This window comes from Microcebus murinus, chromosome 14 (assembly GCF_040939455.1).
Source record: "Microcebus murinus isolate Inina chromosome 14, M.murinus_Inina_mat1.0, whole genome shotgun sequence".
Taxonomy (NCBI): domain Eukaryota; kingdom Metazoa; phylum Chordata; class Mammalia; order Primates; family Cheirogaleidae; genus Microcebus; species Microcebus murinus.
This window is the reverse complement of record NC_134117.1, coordinates 35,683,713-35,704,740: the sequence shown is the minus strand read 5'-3', so window position 1 is coordinate 35,704,740 and position 21,028 is coordinate 35,683,713. Positions and strand designations below refer to the sequence as shown.

Genomic DNA, 21,028 nt, shown 5'->3' with positions numbered 1-21,028 from the left:
AAACAATGGAGGAATCTGGGTTCCTGAATAACATCTTTGAAGAAAACTACCTATCAATTTTAAACACCTGTTTGGGCTTTATGTGTGCAAGGAATAAACTTCTGTCATGTTCAGGCCATTAAAGTTTTGGGGCTACAAAAACTAGCATTACCAATACAAGGATCATGCAAGAGTGTATCACAAGCACTTTGCAGAACCAGAATTTGAATCTAGGTTTTTTAAGTCCAAATTCTTCCCACTATGCCAATTTTACCAATAATTTAAGAAATTATCCATCTTAAATCTTAATGTGATAAATATCTTATTTTAACTTAAATTGTCTAAAATTCTAACCTCACCAAGATTTGAGTTCATTGACAACAAAGATTCTCCCATCTCTAAAAAAATCTCATGTATTTCCCTACTGATGCCTTCAGGACCAGATCTCTCCACCCCAACTTTCTGACCTACAATTCCTGTCTAGGTATGAAGCACAAAAGGTGAAATCAAGTCAGGTTTTCTCAAGTTTATACTGGGGAACCATTTCTGGTGGTGAGTTTAGTGTCCAAATAATATATGCCATGCATGAGTACCTTTGGGAAATTCTATATTGTAAGAAGTGAAAAGGTATCTTTTCTGCAGGAATATCCTTTAATAGGATAATATGTCCTGAGACTCTCCAAAATAGAGGTAAAGTATGTAGCATTTTGCAACCTTGTCTGATGACAGAGCACCTTTCCAAAGAGCATCTCAAAGAACATATTTTCATGGAACATATTTTGGGAAACACAAACGTAAGTATATTAGGTCTTATCCACAACTATTGGAACTTGAATTTGGGTCTAGTATCTCTTGGAATTTAGTCCCTCTGTCAAAGGAAACAGTGGTTCTGGTGGTGGCTTGCTGCACATATTATATATTCCTGACATCTGACAAATGACTATGTCTTCACCTTTGTCTGGTTTGGGCCACTTCTTTATCCTCTTCAAGACTTAACAATGGACTCTATATTGTGGTTTCAACACTGCCAACCCTCATCTATCTTCCTGCTGCCCTACCTGGACAAAACATCAATGTTCCCCTTGATAGCTGAGTATGTGTATTCTAGTATTAATTCTTGATTCAATCAAACACCCCAAATAAAGGAAGGGTGTGGGGTAGTGTTAGTGGCATAAAGAAACATCTCTTACTGGCCTAGTTAACTATCAATATCAATAAAATGCAGTGAAGTTACATTCTATGGACATTCATATTATGTGAATTCAACTAGACACACTTAGTACCCTGATCCCCAGATAGTGAGAAAAAATAGTTTAAATGCAAAGCAGTTAGATATTAAGTTAGAGAATGCCATTACTGGAAGCTTCACATAATTTAAAACTTGCATAATTGAAGATTAATTTTTCATATAACTGACAAAGGAAAGGCAGGTATTTCTTTGCTAGCTAAAGTGGCACCACCATAGGCTATAGCAAAAATATGGTTTCCAATTTACCTAGCCCTCTAGTTTTAAAATTGTGTGATTATTGATATAAAAATTTCACAAAAATTCTATTATTTCAAGTGCTGTCAATCACAGGAGAGTTTATTAATATTTGTATGTTGTACTTTCTAAAATTTGCATAATTTTACAAATTACTACTGCGCTATAGTGTGGATGCTTTCACCCACCATTCCACTCCATTCAGACAGCAGATTTAGTCTGTTAGGAGATATGACTCTGCTATTAATATTTCTTTCCATCCTGTATGACTTTTGTAGTACATATTATCACTGTCATGTAAGTGCAAACCAACTATTTAATCCAGCTTCACCCAAAGAACTAAAATCAAATGAATGTTGGAAAAATGGATGTACTGAATTTACTGAAAGTTGTTATGTCATTCTCCAAAACATCATGTAGTTTTAAGGAACTTCAAAGGTAATTTTGAATATACTTGACTCTTGTCTTTATGTGCTAATTTTAGAACTTCACCTCCCACATATGATGTGACTGTACTCGAATAACAGGCATTATTGACTGTCAACTCAGCATTTATTACTTCCTTCTTTCTTCTTAATAAAATCCTATTTTATTTAGGTAGCTACCTCTCACATGACTAAAGGGATGGCCCTAACACCAGTTCCAAGTGTAGATCTTGATTTGTCTAGTCTTATCACATTGCTCCCACCTCCTGGCCAATTTTGGACTGGTCGAGTAAACCAATTCTGGCCTGTGACAGAGTCAGTGATAGCTCCTGTTCTTCCTAAGCAGGTTGTTGGGTTTCAGTGTGACTCCAGTAACTATTGCCATCTAGCTACCAGTCCTCTGAGGATGTCAACATCAAGAGTGGAAGAGAGCAGAGAAAGATAAACCCTAAGTTCTTGAAGATATTGCTCAGTTCTTGAATCAACCAATCCTGAAGCCTTCCCTAATCTCTTCTTAGATAATACATTAGTCACCTCAGGCTACCATAACAAAATACTCTAGTCTGGGTGGCTTAAACAACAGAAATTTCTCACAGTTCTGGAGGCTGGACAGTCCAAGATCAAGGTGCTGGTGGGTTTGGTTCCTGATGAGGGCTCTCCTCCTGGCTTACAGACAGCCGCCTTCTTGTTATGTCCTCACCTGGTTTCTCCGTAACATATACAAGCCAGGATAGAGAGAGTTGCCTCTCTTGCTCTTCTTAAATGACCATCAAACCTATAGGGTTAGGACCCTTCCTTTATCATCTCATTTAATCTTAATTACCTCCTAAAAGCTCTCTCTCTAGATAAAGCTATATTAGGATTAGGTTTTCAACATATGAATTTGGAGGGCAGACAATTCAGTCCATAGCAGATAATATAACAAGTTTCCTTATGTTGTTAAACAAGTTTAAATTGTTTTTTTCTGTCAAATACAGCTGAATACACTCGGACAGATATCATGTCTTATGACATCAAAAAACAAAGAATAATGTCTAATGCATGACATATATAATAACATGAGAAGATCAAGGGCTATTTTCCTTTTCTCAGAACAAAGCAGTTGCAGAGCTAAAAATGGTTTGTCCATTGCTGTTAAGGGGCATTTCGTGAACTGCTGATTATACATATACGTGGTATCATGATTAACATAAACAGTCTAGCCCGTAGGGAGTTTTAAGTTATAAAAGAAACATTTTTCTAAGATTATGTGCTCTGATATAAAAACCATACTCCAGCCCAGTTCTATCATTATAAAGATCTGGCAAGCCAAGAGACATTAGTTGGTGATTTTATCAAGCCAGACTTCTAACTAATGGCTTGATGAAACCATCACTGCATCGTAAAACACTGTAACAAACAAACGATGATTCCTTTCAAGAGTTTAGCCATTTTAGATCATTATAATTTATTCTACTACAAGCAGTACCTCAGGGATCACCACAATCCTAAAAATAAGAATATACTTTCTCCTTTTTGCCTGAAATGAATTAGTTATGTTTTTCCTGCAATTCAAATATAGTTTTTACAACTATCTTCATCAAAAAAAGTGGAGTTTAGATTTCATCACATTCTAGTAAAGCTCTCATGAAACATTTTACCCATCATTTTAGTTACATTTGTACACAGTAATTTTACCATATTTTTCCAGATGAAATATAAATAAACAATAAAATCATAGCAAAGTGAAAGATTTTCATAACAGTAAAATGCACCTTTTATTTCTAGCAGGGGAAGTAGACTAGCAGCACTTATCGAACTTTAAAAAACCCAAACCAAACAAACGAAAACAAACTCCACCAAGAAACAAATGATGAGAGATACATTTGCATATAGATGGATCCATATTCAAGCAATAGAACTTGGGCCATTTTGAAATCTTAAACCTTCTGACACTATTTTCATGAACTCAGTAATACAAACCATGTGGTGAATGATTTTCTGAAAAACTTTGCTGGTTTCACTGTGTATTTTATTACTGGCCAAATGTGACATTAAATTTTATCCCCTGTGGCTTGGAGTTAAATGCTTGCTCTGTTCAGAATGGCAACACTCAATTAAACAGCATTTTTCATGATCTACATCCACCATTGTTACTGTATTTAAGGGAAATAATGGGGGTACTGACCTATATTGCGCTTCTTATTATCAATGGAGATGAAGCGTACGCAGGGATTACTGGTGATGTACTGCCCAGCCCAAGGGACATCAATCTTCGTGCCAGCTTCATAAAAGAGGCCCAGAGCGTAGCGAGAAGAGTAGCTCACAGCCTCCAGTTGCCGCCTTTGGCATTCACTAATTACTGTGGAAGAAAAAAATAAAAGGCACCAAACTTGAAAATATCCTTTCCTTTTAGTACATCAAATACAAAATTCCTTTAAACTGGTTCCCACTGCTTCCACCAACTCCATTTCACTTACAATTAATTTTAAAAGGTAATGTAAAATAGCATCAGTTCTATTTTTTTTTCCGGATGATTACTAATGTTGGAACAATTGTTTTTATCAAGATGAAGGTCTAGACTTTTTAGGGTGGCATTTAAGACTCTCAACATCTGGCTCCAAGTTGCTCTTATAGCTTGGTATCCTAGTTACTGTCCTTGGACTGTCTGGCAACATTATGGATTCCATCTACTGACCACTTTCGGTGAGTCGGGGTCTTCGCTAAATACTTGACACAAGCATTTCACTGTATTATAACAACAGGCTTATAAGGTAGAATACTATTACCAAGTTACAGATAGATAGACTTCTTAAATATTCCTGTGTCACATAGTGATTTGTTTGCCACCCATCTTTCTGCCAGTGGATTATAACAGTCCCATAAGCAGAGGGACCACGCCACCACTCATTACAGGCCTATCAAGGATGGAACAACAAAGGGATAGCAAGGCATACACTGACAAGCAAAAGAAGTTGAAATGTAGGAGGTAAATAACCGGAAAAGCCTGGAAAAGGAATTTGGCAGGTTTGGGTTTTCAAATCCTGACTCTTACTAGGTATGTGACACCGGTCAAGCTGCTTAATTACACTGATTATAATTCTCTTGTCTGTAAGTGGCAATAACAGTACACAATGCATTAGACTGTTGTGAGCATTACATGAAATTATGCATAGCATAGCACAGTGCTTGGCATATAATAAGACTTCATTAAATAGTAACTTTTTCTATTATAGGTAGAAAAATATTTAGGAAAATGGGAAAATGTTCCACCCTGGGGTGGGGAAGGAAGAGATTTCCCTCACTCTTTAATTTCCATCTCCAAATCCTCCTATCTTAAAGATCTCAGGGAGCTGTGATCTTTATATATGTGCAGTATTACTCATTTGGGTTTCAGAGAAAGCAATAGTTCCATTCTGGCTTAGGCAGGCTAGTTCAGAGATTAAACATGGAAAATTCTCATTAATTGGTGGAAAATATCCTAATATAAAACAGCTGGGATAAGCAGACCTTAAGATTATGGGGAAACTTTAAACCTCAGGGAAGTGGTTTTAGAGTTAGGGAGAGGCAGGAAGGGTATTCAGCGAATTATTTAAGCACAGTAATAATCTTATACATTATTACAGCTACAAAACATTTTAAGAACTATGAGCAAATTTAATCTTCACAAAAGCCTTACCAAGATAGGTGTTTTTACCATACTCATTTTACATTCCCAAGAAGGTGAAATTAAGATAAGTAACCTGCCCTAGGTTTCACAGTTTCCAGGCTGTGTGGCCAAGATGAAGCTGGAGTTCCCACGATGGAGTAACACACATACCCTCATCACCCCATGCTTTCCTCTGCTCATCTGTAAGTGTTGAGTTTCAAAATGAACTTTGACATTAATGGTTATTTTGTACTCATAAGTAAAAGCCCTCTTTCCCTTTAATCATCATTTTCTGCCCTATTAAAAGCCTTAACTACTTGATGAACAAATGGTCTGGCATTGGCCTTGTTATACCCAATGAATTTGGGGCTTCCTTTTATTATTTAATTCACTTAAAAAGTCATAGCTTGATGTTATGCTTACTGTTTTCAAAGAGGGAAGAGATGAAAGACAGTAATGCTGGTAGTTGAACACCTATCACTAAGTTTTCTATTTTTAAAATGAAAAACCAAACAAACAAAACTGTGCAGTCAGCTATTTAGTAACTGAAAGGGCCTCAAATTTTTATTTTTGAAAATCAAAACTGAAGGGTCAACTAGGTTGACAACCAAATTGGACCTTCCTTTTCCCCAACACTTTTAGCTAGTTTTTAGACAAACTGCCAAGTGACAAATCCCACTGGTAACCATTTGAAAAGGTAATTGATATATATATAGAAACAGCAATTAACTTTAAACACCCTTGTCTGTTCTAGGGGCTCTAGAATTCATTTTAAGAACAGGGAGGTGAGACTTCTGACTGAAACAATCCCAATTTCTGGACATATTCACTTACAGAAAATTCATCTTCAGTGCCTGAAAATTTAGCTTTTGATTATTGCAAGGAAAAACCTAAAAAATAGTTTTATTTTGTTTGAAAAAGTTTCCTATGCAAAATGCTAAAAGAACAAGCCCTAAGTCCCAAGCACATGTATTTTGGCAAGCAAAACAATAGATTCTTTTTATATCATGTATCCAAAATGGACATATGACCACATAGCAAGGCTTATATAAAAATGAATAATTCCAATATAATGATTCTTTACCTGGATGTCATCCTCATTTAACTCTGAACCAAGAAGATCACATAATCTCTGTAATTATATATATATATGTATGTATATATATGTGCACATATATGTGCGAGATGTTTTATATAGTATATATAATATATATCTCATATATATACATATGTAATATAAAATATATTTTATGACTATGATGTGAGTAAAGTGGCTAATAATTATAGTGGACAGAGTAGTTTACATTCAGACTTCATTAATTAGGAGAATTATTCTTATTTCATTCTCTTCTTGCCTGTGTTTTTCTGTGCATGTGTGTGTTTGCATGAGTGGGTTTGGGGGAGGTATAGCAGTAGTCCCAACCTTTTTGGCACCAGGGACCATTTTCATGGAAGACAATTTTTCCTGCCACTTACCTCCTACTGTACAGCCCTCTGGTTCCTAAGTTTCATGGAAGACAATTTCTCCATGGATGGAGGGAGTAGAGGATGGGGGGGGGGGGTTGATGGAGTTCTGGGGCCCAGTCCCTAACAGGCCATGGACTGGTACTGTTCTACAGGCCGGGGATTGGGGACCACTGTGGTAAAGGACAGAGGAAGAAAGAGAGGGAGAGCAGGAAGGTAGGAGAGAAAGGAACAGAAGACCTGGCTATACTCCTGAATTACACTGAGTAAGTAATTTTATTTTCTTTACTTCATAATGTAATTACATTCTCTTAGTTTCCAAACTTATAAAGGAAGCTCATAATACATACTCTTCCTATTTTCTATTTTTTTATGATAATCTCATCCATCCATCCATCCATCCATCCATCCATCCATCCATCCATCCATCCATTCATCCTCTGACTGCTTTATGCCATGTACTTGTCTAGATATTAGGGCTGTCAAGCAGAAAGATAAAGTCCCTGCTCTCATGTAGCTTACATACTAGTGGTAGAGAGGCTAATTATAAATAAATAACCAAGTACATGGCATGTCAGCTGGTAATAAGAGGTACAAGAAAAAATAAAGCAGGATAAAGGGATAAGTGATAGGTGTGGGTGAGGCTATTTTATATAGGCTGTCAAGGATACCTGTCTCCTCTGAGGATTTTATTTGGATTAAACTGGGAAGCTACTACTGGTTATATGCCAAGGGCAGACATGTTTTTCTATTTTAAAATTCTGATTGTTGCTATAGGTGGAGACTACAGGGATGCAAGAGTGAAACTGGAGCAAACAGTTATTACGGAAGTCTTGGATTAGAGATAATAGTAGAGGAAGTCAGAAGTGGTTATAGTTTGGATGTGTGTGTGTGTGTGCTGTTAAATAAAAATTATGAGAAGCCATTGATTTAAGTTAAACTCTGGTACTAGATCCCAACAGACCAACCCCAAATGGAGTCATTTATGCTAATATTTCACATCACCAAACCTAGGATATTTATTTGCAAGATCTGACCTGAGAAATCAGGGGAGAGATGATAGCCACACCTTTAAACAGGCCAGTTTTCTGAAAAAACAGGAGATTCACAGCAACTTATCAAAAGTGCCCAGTTGACCTGAGCTACCATGATAAGGAAGTCCTCTCTACTTTAACCTGAAGTTACCTGATGTCAACCAATCAGCTTTTTGCATTATGCTGTTTCCTTGTTCCTGCTCAAGTTTCCTTAAAAAAACCAAGTGTTCTGCCATGCTGGGTGGAGCTCCTATTTTATAGATTGAATGTTGTCTGGTTCATGAATTGCTAATAAAATTCTTTAAAACTCAATTTGTGGAAATTTTGTTCTTTGCCTATATACACATACATGCATACATATACATGTATATAACAATATGTAATGTAAATTTTAATAGAGGTTTAATATATATGCAAAACAAATGATGAATTTTCATAAAGTAAACACACCAGTATAACCAACAGCCAGATCAAGAAACAGAACATTACCAGAACTTCAAAATCTACCTTCTCCCCACTTTTCAGCCACTCCCTGCCCCCCTGCCACAGGTAGTCAGTAATCCTGAATTCCAACACCATAGATTGGTGTACATACTTGAGAGCTGTAGATACCTGATACCTGTAGACACCATAGATAGCTGTTTTTGATCTATCTATCTATCTATCTATCTATCTATCTATCTATCTATCTATCTATCATCTATCTATCTATCGGACTACAGATGTGCGCCACTGTGCCTTGCTAACTTTTAAATTTTTTTGTAGAAATAGGGTCTCATTATGTTGTCCAAGCTGGTCTCAAACTCCTGGGCTCAAGCAATCCTCCCACCTTGGCTTCCCAAAGTGCTGGTATTACAGGCATGAGCCACTGCACCCAGCCTACATTGTGGTTTTAATTTGCATTCCATGATGACTAATATTTGGAAATATTGTTTATTTTAATATTCTTTTGCAATTGCTTGTTCAAGACTTTGCCCATTTTTCTTTTGGCCTGTCTGACTTTTTCTCATTGCTATGTAGGAGTTATTTATATATTGTGGATATGAATCTTATAGATGAATTGTAAAAATTTTCTTCTCCTGGCTGGGCATGGTGGCTCACACCTGTAATCCTAGCACTCTGGGAGGTTGAGACAGGAAGATCACCTGAACTCAGGAGTTTGAGACCAACGTGAGCAAGAGTGACCAGGAGTTCGAGACCAACGTGGGCAAGGGTTTCTATTAAAAATAGAAAAATTAGCCGGGCATTGTGGTGTGCACCTGTAGTCCCAGCTACTTGGGAGGCTGAGGCAGGAAGATCACTTGAGCCCAGGAGTTGGAGGTTGCAGTGAGCTACAATGATGCCACTGCTCTCTACCCAGAGTGACAGAGTGAGTGTCTCAAAAGAAAACAATAAAAACCACAAAACAAAAAAACTTTCTTCTCCTCAGTGGCTTGCCTTTTTATCATCTTAATATTGTGGTTTGATGAATAGAGTTTTTATTTTAATATGGTCAAATTTATCATTTTTTCAGTTATAGTTAACACTTTTATGTTTTGCTTAAGAACTCTTTGTCTATTACCCTTTTCCAAGGTCCTAAAGATATTCTCTTAGGTTGGTTTTTTTTTTTGTTTCCTGAAAGCTTTATTGATTTCACAGGGTTTTGTATATATTTTGACAATAAGACAGCCAGGATTCCTACTGACCTGAAAAGGTAATGTGAGGGAAAGAGATCAAATGAAGAATATATAGGACACTACTTCCCCTCATCTGCCCTAATGAAATAAACAATGGCTTTATTTTCTATTATTTTAAAAGTTACAATGTAAAAATAAGACACTAGATTGTAAGCAAGTAAGGGCAAAAACTGTGTCCTGGAGCTCTGTGTGTCTAGGTCCCAGGACAGTGTGGGCATTCAAGAAATATTAACGAATATATTCTTATTTTAGAAAGTTCGGTAAGCATATAAGGATATAAAGAAGCTAAAGGGAAAATATATCACCATATTCTCATTATCCAGAGAAATAACAACAATTAACATTTTTATATTTTTCCTTTAGTATTTTCCAGATTTTTTTCCTCTAAACATGGTTGTTATCATATTGTACATTTAATTTTGCAGACTGAATTTGTGCTTCCCATATGACAAAAACCCCTCTTTGTTAACATAATTTTTAATGCCTCCATGATATTTGATGGAATGGATGTTGTGTAACTTATTTAAACATTGCATTAATGTTGGATATTTGTTTCCTTTTTTAATCTATTATTATTAAAGCTGTTATGTACATCTTTGTGCGTAGATCTTTATCTGTTTCTAGTTATTTCCTTAGGATAGAATATTGGAAGTGGAATTTACTGTTAAATTGATTTACAGAAAGATTGTACCAATTTACACTTTCTACTAATAGTATACAAAAGATCCATTTCACTGTATCTTTCTCTTTATTAAGAATTATCTTTTTTTTCCTTGTAATCTGAGGAGAAAAATAGATCTCATTTGGTTCTACTATAATAAGACTAAACATTCTTCATATGTCTACTAGTACATATTTTATTTTCTATTTTAGAAACAATACGTTCATGTCATTTTGCTAATTGGGTCTATTAGATTCTTCATTGTTTTAATTAAGATTTTTCTTTTTTTTTTCTTTTTATCTTTTTGAGACAGGGTCTCACTTTGTTACCCAGACTGTATATAATGTGGTGGCACAGTCATAGCTCACTGCAGCCTCAAACTCCTGGGCTCAATGGATCCCCCTGTTTCAGCCTCCCAGATAGCTAGGACTACAAGCATGTGCTGCCATGCCTGGCTAATTTTTTAATTTTTTGTAGAGATGGGGTCTAGCTATGTTGCCCAGGCTGGTCTCCAACTCCTGGGCTCAAGTGATCCTCCTGCCTTAGACTCCCAAAGTGTTGGGATTATAGGCACGAGCCACTATGCCTGGCCCTTCATGTTATTATATTGATTTTTAATAGGTGATATATCACCTACTATATATTATATATATAATTTATCACCATTATATATTATTTTTAACAGGTGATATAGAGATTCTCCATTTATGGTATGTTATAAAATTTTTCCTATGTGTTGTTTACTTTTTAGTATTATATATACTATAATACTTATGTAGATAATCCATCCGTTTCTTTACTTTCTCCCTCCCTGTCACTCTTTCTTTTGTTTAAACACTTAGCAACCAGAAGTTTATTTGTTCTGGTTATTCTTGCTCCTCTATTTCCACTCCTTGCTTTTCTTTGTTCTGCTTGGTGCTCAGGGAGACTGATCCCTCTATAGGCTGTATTCTCTGGTTTGTGGAGAAGGTTTTGGCCAATTATAGACACAGGCAGGGGATTCCAGGGTAACAGGAGACAGAGGCTAGAGTATTGATTCCTCCTGCTCCTTCCTGTTTGTCAGGTGCTGGCAATGCTGAGCTCCTCTGGAGTGCAGTTCCTTCCAGGTGGCTCTTCTGCTCTGGTTCTAACTCTCATGAGGCCATGGTGACCTCTTCTTTCACCCACTTAGGCCTAGGAGTAGTAATGGCTTACTGCTGTTACTAGTCTGTTGGTGCCACAACATCCTTTCCTTGTTGCCTTAACCCTGCCCACTGTTTAGTAACTGTCCCTTCATTAAATTCTCTAAGTAAAATTCCTTCAAATATAGCATCTATTTCTTGCTGGGACCCTGATTGAAAAAATATTTAGCTATATTCTAGCTTCTTCTAGGAAAGCACTCTGAAATGAAATATGATACATTCTGCTCTTACGGAATGGTTGTGATGGACCTCTTAAAACCAAATCCTTGGGCTCAGGAGTATGGTGCATGAGAATATTTTGTAATTTTTGAAGATTTGTTTTTTCATACGTAAACAAGGTACTGCTTTCAACTGTATTTCTCTTCACCCAATACTGGCATTTTGGGCATGATAATAAATATTCCAATGTTGAGAATAAAACAAACACCTCCTAGCACTAACATGGTATTCATCACCAATATTTATAGTTATTGGTAAATGCTACTCACATTGACACTTGGTGCTCAATATTCATTACCAATATTTATAGTTATTGGTAAATGCTGCTCACATTGACACTTGGTGCTCAAAGCCTTAACATCCTGCCAGAAGTTTTGTTGTTTACAGCTAATTACAGAAGATTGCTAATTTCCTGATTTGCTGCCATATATAAAAGATTTTGTATCAGGGACAGTTGAGGTTAGGGAGTCAATTTGTATTATAACTACTTAAGTTTTGATTAAAGGAAACTGCCCTTGATTTACTTATTATTGCTTTTATATTGAATCCTAAGAATAGGAAGAAATTTTATGCATCAATTCAACTCCTAACATTAGAACATCTAGCTCTGTGGGTACATGAAAAAAAACAGTATCTTAGCCGGAATAGCTGGTTCCTCTTTACTCAAAGCGACTGTAGAAATAGTGCAGAAAGTCCCATTTTCCATAAACAGTTCCCTTAGCGGGCCGGTATAGAGTTTGGAATTTTACCATTCATGAGCCATTCCTTTTGTGTAAAAGCATCACAGAATCAGTCTCGTTTCACTTCACCTGGAATAAATTGAATGCTCACTTGGACTCTATAGGTATAGAAGTCATTAAGTATGGAAGCACAGTTTGAGAAACAGTTTTGGCAAGCAATAAATCTAGAGTTTATTGGTGACACACTCCAGCAGTTATATCTATGTGGGATTTCCCTGAGGAAATATTCCCTTCCTGGGAAGCAACACTGGAGTCAGAAAAATTAGGGTTTGAATTCTGGTTCTGACATTTATCTGTGTGACCTTGGTCAAGTTACTTAATCTTTCTAAGCATCTGTTTTCTTATAAAATAAAAATAATTATAGTGCCTGCTTTAAAGAATTGTTAAGAAAAATAAATGCAATAATTACTTACTTTTTAGTATTGTATATACTATAATTTTATATAGATAATCTATGGGTTTCTTTACTCCCCCTCCTGACTCCTAACATTGCTTAATGCGATATCTAGTACATAAGAGTATTGGAAAAGCCCAATAGTACGGTACTTGACTTTAAAAGCTTTTAGGGATGTTTATGTGTACATCATCCTTTAGAAAAGTTTCTAAAAAGCCTTTAGAGATGACATCCTAATGTTAAAGCATATCAGGATAGTACTAAATCAAAGACCTGTCTTTGGCTAGTAAAGTACACAGATATACTTCACTGAGCAGAGGGTAAAAACAAAACAAAACTTTAAGGAGTACTAAAAATGCCAAAAATGTTTTGGAAAATAATTTTTGAAAAATTAACATAAACTGTGGAATTCTTTAGCTATCTTTCTACTTCAGTAGGTGAATGTTCAAAGATTTGTCTTTGAAACTCAATGAAAACCAAATTTTGGGGTCATTACTCTAGTACTACATTTTCTTAATCTTAATCCTATCCCAGGATTGTAGAAAAATAAAAGGTACCAAAGAAATGGGTTTGTCTGTATTGTCTTTTGGTCATTTAAGATTATATTTTGATAAACATTTAGGACTAAGCTATTTTTACACTCATGTGTTTATGGAGAATGCCAATCATTATCTGAATACAACATTTAATGGGTAAAATTCTATCTATGCTATACAGAGCTGTTTCTTGGAAGTCCTCAGAATGAATTGATAAAGTATTGGTGTTTTAGGGCAGTAAAATTCACATGTCATAAGAGAAATTTATTTAAAAGTTTCCCAAATTTTGTGAGACCCTAACAATAAATGCATTCAGTGTCATGTAAAAGGGAAGAAAAGAATATAAAGATACTTAAAGTTTCTAAAACAGAGTATTTAATAATATGTAATTTTTTTTTTTTTTTTTTTTTTTTGAGACAGAGTCTCACTTTTGTTGCCCAGGCTAGAGTGCTATGGTGTCAGCTTAGCTCACAGCAACCTCAAACTCCTGGGCTCATGCCATCCTCCTCCCTCAGCCTCCCGAGTAGCTGGGACTACAGGCATGCACCACCATGCCTGGCTAATTTTATATATATATAATATATAACATATATTATATATATAAAATTATTTTTATATATATTATATGTAATATTATATATATTATATATATGTTTAGTTGGCCAATTAATTTCTTTCTATTTATAGTAGAAACGGGGTCTCGCTCTTGCTCAGGTTGGTTTTGAACTCCTGACCTTGAGTAATCCACGCCCCCTCAGCCTCCCGGAGTGCTAGGATTACAGGCGTGAGCCACCACGCCCCACCAATAATATGTAATTGATCATGACTTTGTCTCATTTCATTGCCAGTAAGGATAAAAATAAACAAGGAATTTTTTTGGGAGTGAGTTCTTATACTTCCGTGATTAAGACAGACCATCTTGCCATACTGGGGGCAGATGCCATGCCCAAAGGCCTTTGTGGTAGTGCAAAGGCTCAAACTGCTGGTGTGTTTCCAGTGATTGTGATGAGTCAGGTCCCCTTCTCTCTCCCCAGCAGTCAGGGAGAGTCTTCTAATCCCTGCTGTCTCCCCATATCTGTAATCATAAAGAACAATCTGTCAAGGAAAAAAGACATTCTTCTCTTTGGTCTCTGCTTTACTGGCTTCTTGCCAGTCTCTCCCAGGGGCCATTGTAAAAGAGTATTTAGCCACGTAGATGTGGGTAAAGCTGGCTTTTCATAAAATCTTATGACTTTCTCCTAATCACGTGAAGTCCCTGCTGCTTTACAAACTCCCTATCCACTCTCGTCTTTATCTGGAAGTCCTGTGAAACTGAAATGATACTCAGTTGTTTCTGCAGCAACAAGTTTTAACCATGGGATTAGAAAAGTAAACATTGTTAAAGGTAGGAACTGTTTTCTGAAAGATGCAGCATTAGTTAACTCAAGCCATGTTTATCGTAGGCCTACCGTGCATCCAGCACTATGCCAGTCACTATAAAATATCTCTCGACCAAACAACTTAGCAAAGCATAGGTTAGATTTTGGGCTGAGAAGTATAATAATTTCACCCCGCTTATTATCGATTATATTCTTGGGGATCTGCTTTTTGGATTTCTGAATCTAAATGTATTTGGCTTTCCTATTCTCTTTTCATAACACATACAGTCTAGAAACCACAATAATATGGTTGGAAAATGCTTGCCTTATTTCCACACATTCTAAACTCTTTAGACTATTATGCCATCATTCTCTTCATAGGAAAAGTGCTGAGTTTCAGTTGGGCAAGAATATGAAAATAAAGCATTCTCTGTGCTATTATATAAAATGTCACAGAATATCACACATATGTATTTTATGGCCACTTTTCTCAGCCTATCCATTTAATTACTTTATGGCCATGCCATTCATGAGCAATATAGTCATTCTAAAATACACAACAATAAAAACTTTATTACATGTCACCCCATATTTTTATATAGACATATATTTTTATATTTATGGCTAGAGTTACTTTATACTGAAGCAATGACTTGGAGAATTAATATTCTAATTCTAAACTTTTATAGTTTTAGAAATCAGAAAGCAATGTTTGCAAGGACCTGGAATCTGTGGTATTGAGGCAAAATGTCAGAATCTGGTGGTATAAGCTCTAGGACACTCAAAAATATGTTCATCTTGTGCTTTGCAGATCCACTAGCTTCTTTTCTGTTTACATAATAACAACTCCCCACAATACTTAGCTAAAGCCAAAGCAAATAAACTAAATTTGGGAATAAAAACTGTAAGCAGTACCAGCCTTCATCTAGTAGAAGCCTACAGCATTTTACTTATTTTAAAATTATACTTTCATAACTAACAAAAATCTCAATTTGATGAAAAGCACAATTATTTTTGATCTTCATATCACCTTACCTTTCCTTTGCATTTTTTAAAAAATTGCTTTTATTAATGTACTGGTATATATATTAGCAAATTATTAATTTTTCTTTATTATCTTTGTTTCCATTTTATTCATGCCACTGAACTATACATTTTTACCTCCAGGTTTCAATCATTTCCCCCTTTTTCTTACTTGATCTTTATTACATCACTGCAAATGTTCAACCTGAAAGATTTGATGATAGAGGTTATCTTTAACTGAACACTTGCATTTCTGAGCCTCTGCAAAAGACTGCGTGTATGAGCAGAAATAAGTCCCTAACAATATAATGTGATAAATATATTTCATTTCACTGGGATTTAGTCTTTGCCTCTTATTAAGTAGTGGTATGACTTAGATCAAAGGACTATGAAGAAGATTAGAATCTATGAAGATTAGAAGATTAGACATTTTATATATTCAGCTGGCACAAAAAGGGGCAAATAAAAAATAATAACAACAATCATTATTGTCGTAGGGAAAGGGCTGAACAAAATGGCCTCAAGTGGTGTGGAAAGGTACAAGTGTTAAGAGGAGATTCAGCTCTTAGAGGACGAAAATGAAAAATTTGTCCTGGCTTATCTCTGGAAAAAGATGTAATTTCACAGCCTCAAGGTGTTTGCTTCTGATCTACACCACAAACTTCAGTTAAATATCAGGTTGTCAAAACATTCTCCCTATTAATCAAGTATCTGTTTTTATCAGGTATCCATTATTAATTAGAGTTAGTATAATATATATTATAATTTAACTCTAATGCAATTAATCAAAGATCTCTGTAGCCTGGAACATATTAATAGTAGGTAGTTTTCTTTCTTCTTATGACATATTCCAGACACAGGGTTCTACCATTTATAGAGTCAGAAAGATAAATTCCTCCCTTTGCTCTCCTGCCCTAAGACACCCACCTCACACACCTGTTTACGGTTTGCTTGCTGGTAAATGTGCTAGGGCGTGAATTGCATGAGATGCCAGTCCATTATTTAAAGAGCAAATTCCAAAGATCAAACTTTTTTCCACACTTGTGAATGCTAAAAAGTCTCCTCATCGACATTAAAATGGAGCTAGTCTCATTGATTACATGAACATTTAGAATGAAATTACTAAGTTATCTGCTGAAATCTTTTCAGACATACCGGGTTTCACCCTAGGTTGTGGGTATCCCATGTAGATTGTCTTTCCAAGCTTTGGCCCAACCAACCTGTTGCTTACAGCCCCAGCTCAGGTAGCAAGCAAGCTGCCCTGGGTGGATGGCCATCTGATGGCTTCCTCCTGCCACCTCCTTCCCTCCACTATGAACCCAAATCACTTCCTCCCCACTCGCTTTCCTCCACACCCAAAGTTTTCTCAGTTAACAGCTCTCTCTGCTCAGCCAATCCCCTTCTCAAAGTGTATATATCTTTTCAAATTCCTAGTCTTATTACTCTCTCTTTCTCTTGAATTTCTAGTTCTGTTGTCATAGGAAGATCTCTTCTTAGCTCACCAAATTGCCTTCATTTACCTTTTTTTATTCTATTTATGAATAACACACAACTGCTACCACAACAACAGAACAAAACAACCCCGTGCCTTGAAAAGAATTGAAAAACCTCCAAATATAAATCGAAAATGGCTTTAATACTTGGTGTTTTAGGGACAAGAAAGCTATGTATTTTTGAAGTGAAATTAGAAGTTATAAAGGACCATCAGCTTGTAAGGATTCCCTGAAGTCCCTTTCAGCATATCAAAAGACTCCATCTACCTCCTCATCTGGCTTTTCCTCAATAGCCAGTGTTCAACGTGAATAGATGATTTGCTTCCATTCAAATATATTGTTCTATCTTTTATTTGTGCAAATGGGTAGTATTTCTATTTTATTAATGATAAATAAGCTTTATGGGCAAGTCTGAGATAGCAGATTAGAACATTATTTCTATGGGAATACACATTCCTAAATTGAAACAACCAGATTACAAACAAAGAATCCATGAACTGAGAGCTTCCTGGAGTGGGAACTATTTACCTCTGGTTTCTCATTTGGTAACAATTTCACTGTATTAGCTTCCCCTTTTGCATAAAGATACAGGGACTTGGTGCTCTAGTGGAGAGAAAAATGGCTTCCCTTCACTCTCCTAGGTTCTTTGGCTGGGCTGGCTGGGCTACACATTAGGTTGGCATGAAACAGATTAACAGGAGAAAAACCATATCGAATTATGCACCATATCGAATTATGCTCAAGAGTCCCACAAAATATGGGACTTAAAGAAGGATCAGAGGGTTGAAGTTTATATAGCATCCTGAACCACAGAAAGGAATAGGGGTCTGGGGCTTCTGGGGGGATTCTGGCGACACAAGTTGTGGGAGGGTGAGGGAAGGAAATGCATGGTAAACAAAGATTGTCTTGTTATGCAGATAAAGTCACTCAGGTAATAAAAGTTGTCTGAGAGCAGCTTTCAGAAGAGTGGGTGAGTCTGTGTGAGTGTGGGTCAACCTCTCACTGTCTTCTCTCCTGTGATCAGAGTTAATTTTCCCTGGTTGATAAGATTCCCAGGGAGGGAATTCATGACAACTGAGTTCCTTTTGGAGGCCTTCTTTAGGCAGTTAAGGGGAGCTCTGGAGAAAGACTCTGCCTGCATCCACTGTTCCCCACTGTGCCGTCAGTTCAAAGTAATAAGCATAGCAAAGCATCATAGTTTGGGTTTGGCATTTCCTGAACTTCTTCAGAGTGAAAGCAGAAAATCAGAATAGGCATCCCATAAGAAAAAATTCACCTCTATTTCAAATAATGCATATTGAGAAATTAGAATTGAATGATGCAGCAAATAAAATATTTATTTCTTATATGCAATATAGATGAGTCAATGTCGCTCCGAGAAATTTAACTTTTTAATTTGCTAACTTGGTGTTTGTATTTCATTAGCAATTGCAAATGAATAATCTGTTATTCTCTTACAAGTGTCAAAAAGATGATGTGGGAAAAGCAGCTCCAACCCATTATTCCAGCATGGCTGGAAAATATATTCACTCTTCATTGTGCTTTGCTATTCCCTGAATCCCCTGGCTTGATTTCTGTGGTAGCAGGTACCAAAATCAGAGTGGGATTACAAAACTCTCATAATAGTACAGATAGCAATCCAGATGTCTATAAAATATGTAGATCCTCTGCTACATATTGTATAATTAACTATATACAGTTAATATTATATAAAATCATGGGTATGATAAATGAACATAAAATCATGCATTCACATTTACAATATTAAAAGATACCCAAATGGCTTTGGTAAAGAACATAATTCTTTTGGAAAACAAAATTCTCTGTTTTAACAGTCTTGGTAAAAATAGCACCCTATAAACTATGCACTTAAGATATAAAAAACAATGTAACACTTTTAACTTCACCAGAAATATCAAACCATTCATTACAAATCATTCATTAAAATTAATGAATTCTTTTATATGAGAAAATGCTGTGAACAAACTAATAATTGTATGGCTTATTAAAATTAGACAAGGTTAGCTATACTTGAGCTTCTTACTCTGTTGCATATAATTTAAAAATATTCTTTAGAAAAGGTGTATTCTCTGTATATCCTTGAGACACAAACAGGCACACACACATACACATACATTCTCTCTCTCTCTCACACACACACACACACACACACACACACAAACTCTTTTTGTTATTCTCTTCTAAATGTATTCATTTAACTCCCAGTAGAAGACAACTATAAGCTACAAGGGGGAAAATGCAATTTTATGTTGAGTACAGTCATGCATCACATAACAACAGGGATGTGTTCTGAGACATGCATCATTAGGTGATTTTGTCATGTGAACATCACACAGTATGCTTACACAAACCTAGCTGGTATAACTTACTATACACTTAGGCTACATGGTATAGCCTATTGCTCCTAGGCTATAAAACTGTAGCAGTACAGTAGTAACATGTTGTTACTGTACTGAATACTGTAGGCAATTGTAACACATGAAATATTTGTGTGTCTAAACATATCTAAACATAGAAAAGGTACAGTAAAAATATAGTATGAAAGATAAAACATGGTATACTAGTATAGGGAACTAACCATGCATAGAGCTTGCAGGACTGGAAGTTACTTTGGGTGATTCAATGAGTGAGTGGTGAGTGAATGTGAAGATTTAGGATATTACTGTACCTTATTGTAGACTTTGTAAACACTGTACTAATTTCACAGAATTTTTTTTCTTTCTTCAATAAATTTACCTTAGCTTACTGTAACATTTTTTTAATGTATAAACTTTAATTCTTTAAGCATGCATTGTGCTATGATATTAAGATGGCTATGACATCAGTAGGTGATAGGAATTTTTCAGCTCCATTATAATCTTATAGGACCACTGTTCCTGTTGACTGAAATGTCGTTATATGGCTCATGACTGTATATTCTCCAGTGCTGAAGAGTGAATTAAAGTAAGGACAGGTAATTTCTTTGCTTTTGTTTATACAAATGTGAAAATGGACTGCTATTTAAGAAGAGCGTGCAAAATAATTTTTCATATTATAATAAAATGGCCAGTTTTAATAATATTTTGAGCAAAAAACCCCCAAATCCTCCTCACAGACCAAGGTTTATTTATTTTTTTAAAATAGGGAAAGTGCCAAAATTCAGTCTGACGTCTTTGTTTTTTTAATCTTCCTTTTTAATCCTCCGACTCTTGCCCTTTCTCCTAAAGAATGAATGGACTTGTTAAGAATTATCAATCTGATGTGTGATAAATGGTTTCTAGTTATTTAATTTTCATTTCCCAATGACCAGTGTGGCAGATAACTTTTCCCAAAATGGTTGCAACAATACCCTCCAATCCACATTTCTCTTAAATATGACTTTGACATCCTTTCTGTTAAAAAGTAGGGTCTATATCCCCTTCCCTTGAATCTAGGAGGGTCTATGAATAAGACTAAACCGACACTATGTGACTTTCGAGCTAGGTCATAAAAGATGATACAACTTGTGCCTAGTTCTCTTGAAAGACTCAAATTAGGAATCTCGCCACCGTGTTGTGAAGAATCTCAGGACACTTGCAGAGGATACATAGGTTCCTGGCAGACAGCTCCAGCCTACATCAGCCTCAGCCCACATACTTGTAAGTGCAGATGCCTGTGGAAGATATCAGCCCCCAGCTGTCCAGTCACTGCCCAGCTTCTGAGTCTTTCCAGCTGAGACTTCAGACACTGTTGAG

The 21,028-nt window shown here is 36.0% G+C and overlaps 1 protein-coding gene across 1 annotated transcript in view; it reads right to left on the bottom strand.

Annotated features, from left to right (window-relative positions):
- The window catches only part of RNLS (renalase, FAD dependent amine oxidase), a 257,524-nt gene that overhangs the window by 51,880 nt on the left and 184,616 nt on the right, over positions 1 to 21,028 (bottom strand). The window contains exon 5 of the mRNA XM_076009992.1: positions 4,055 to 4,228. Within this exon, the coding sequence (XP_075866107.1) occupies positions 4,055 to 4,228 (174 nt within the window). The remainder of the gene's footprint in view (positions 1 to 4,054; positions 4,229 to 21,028) is intronic.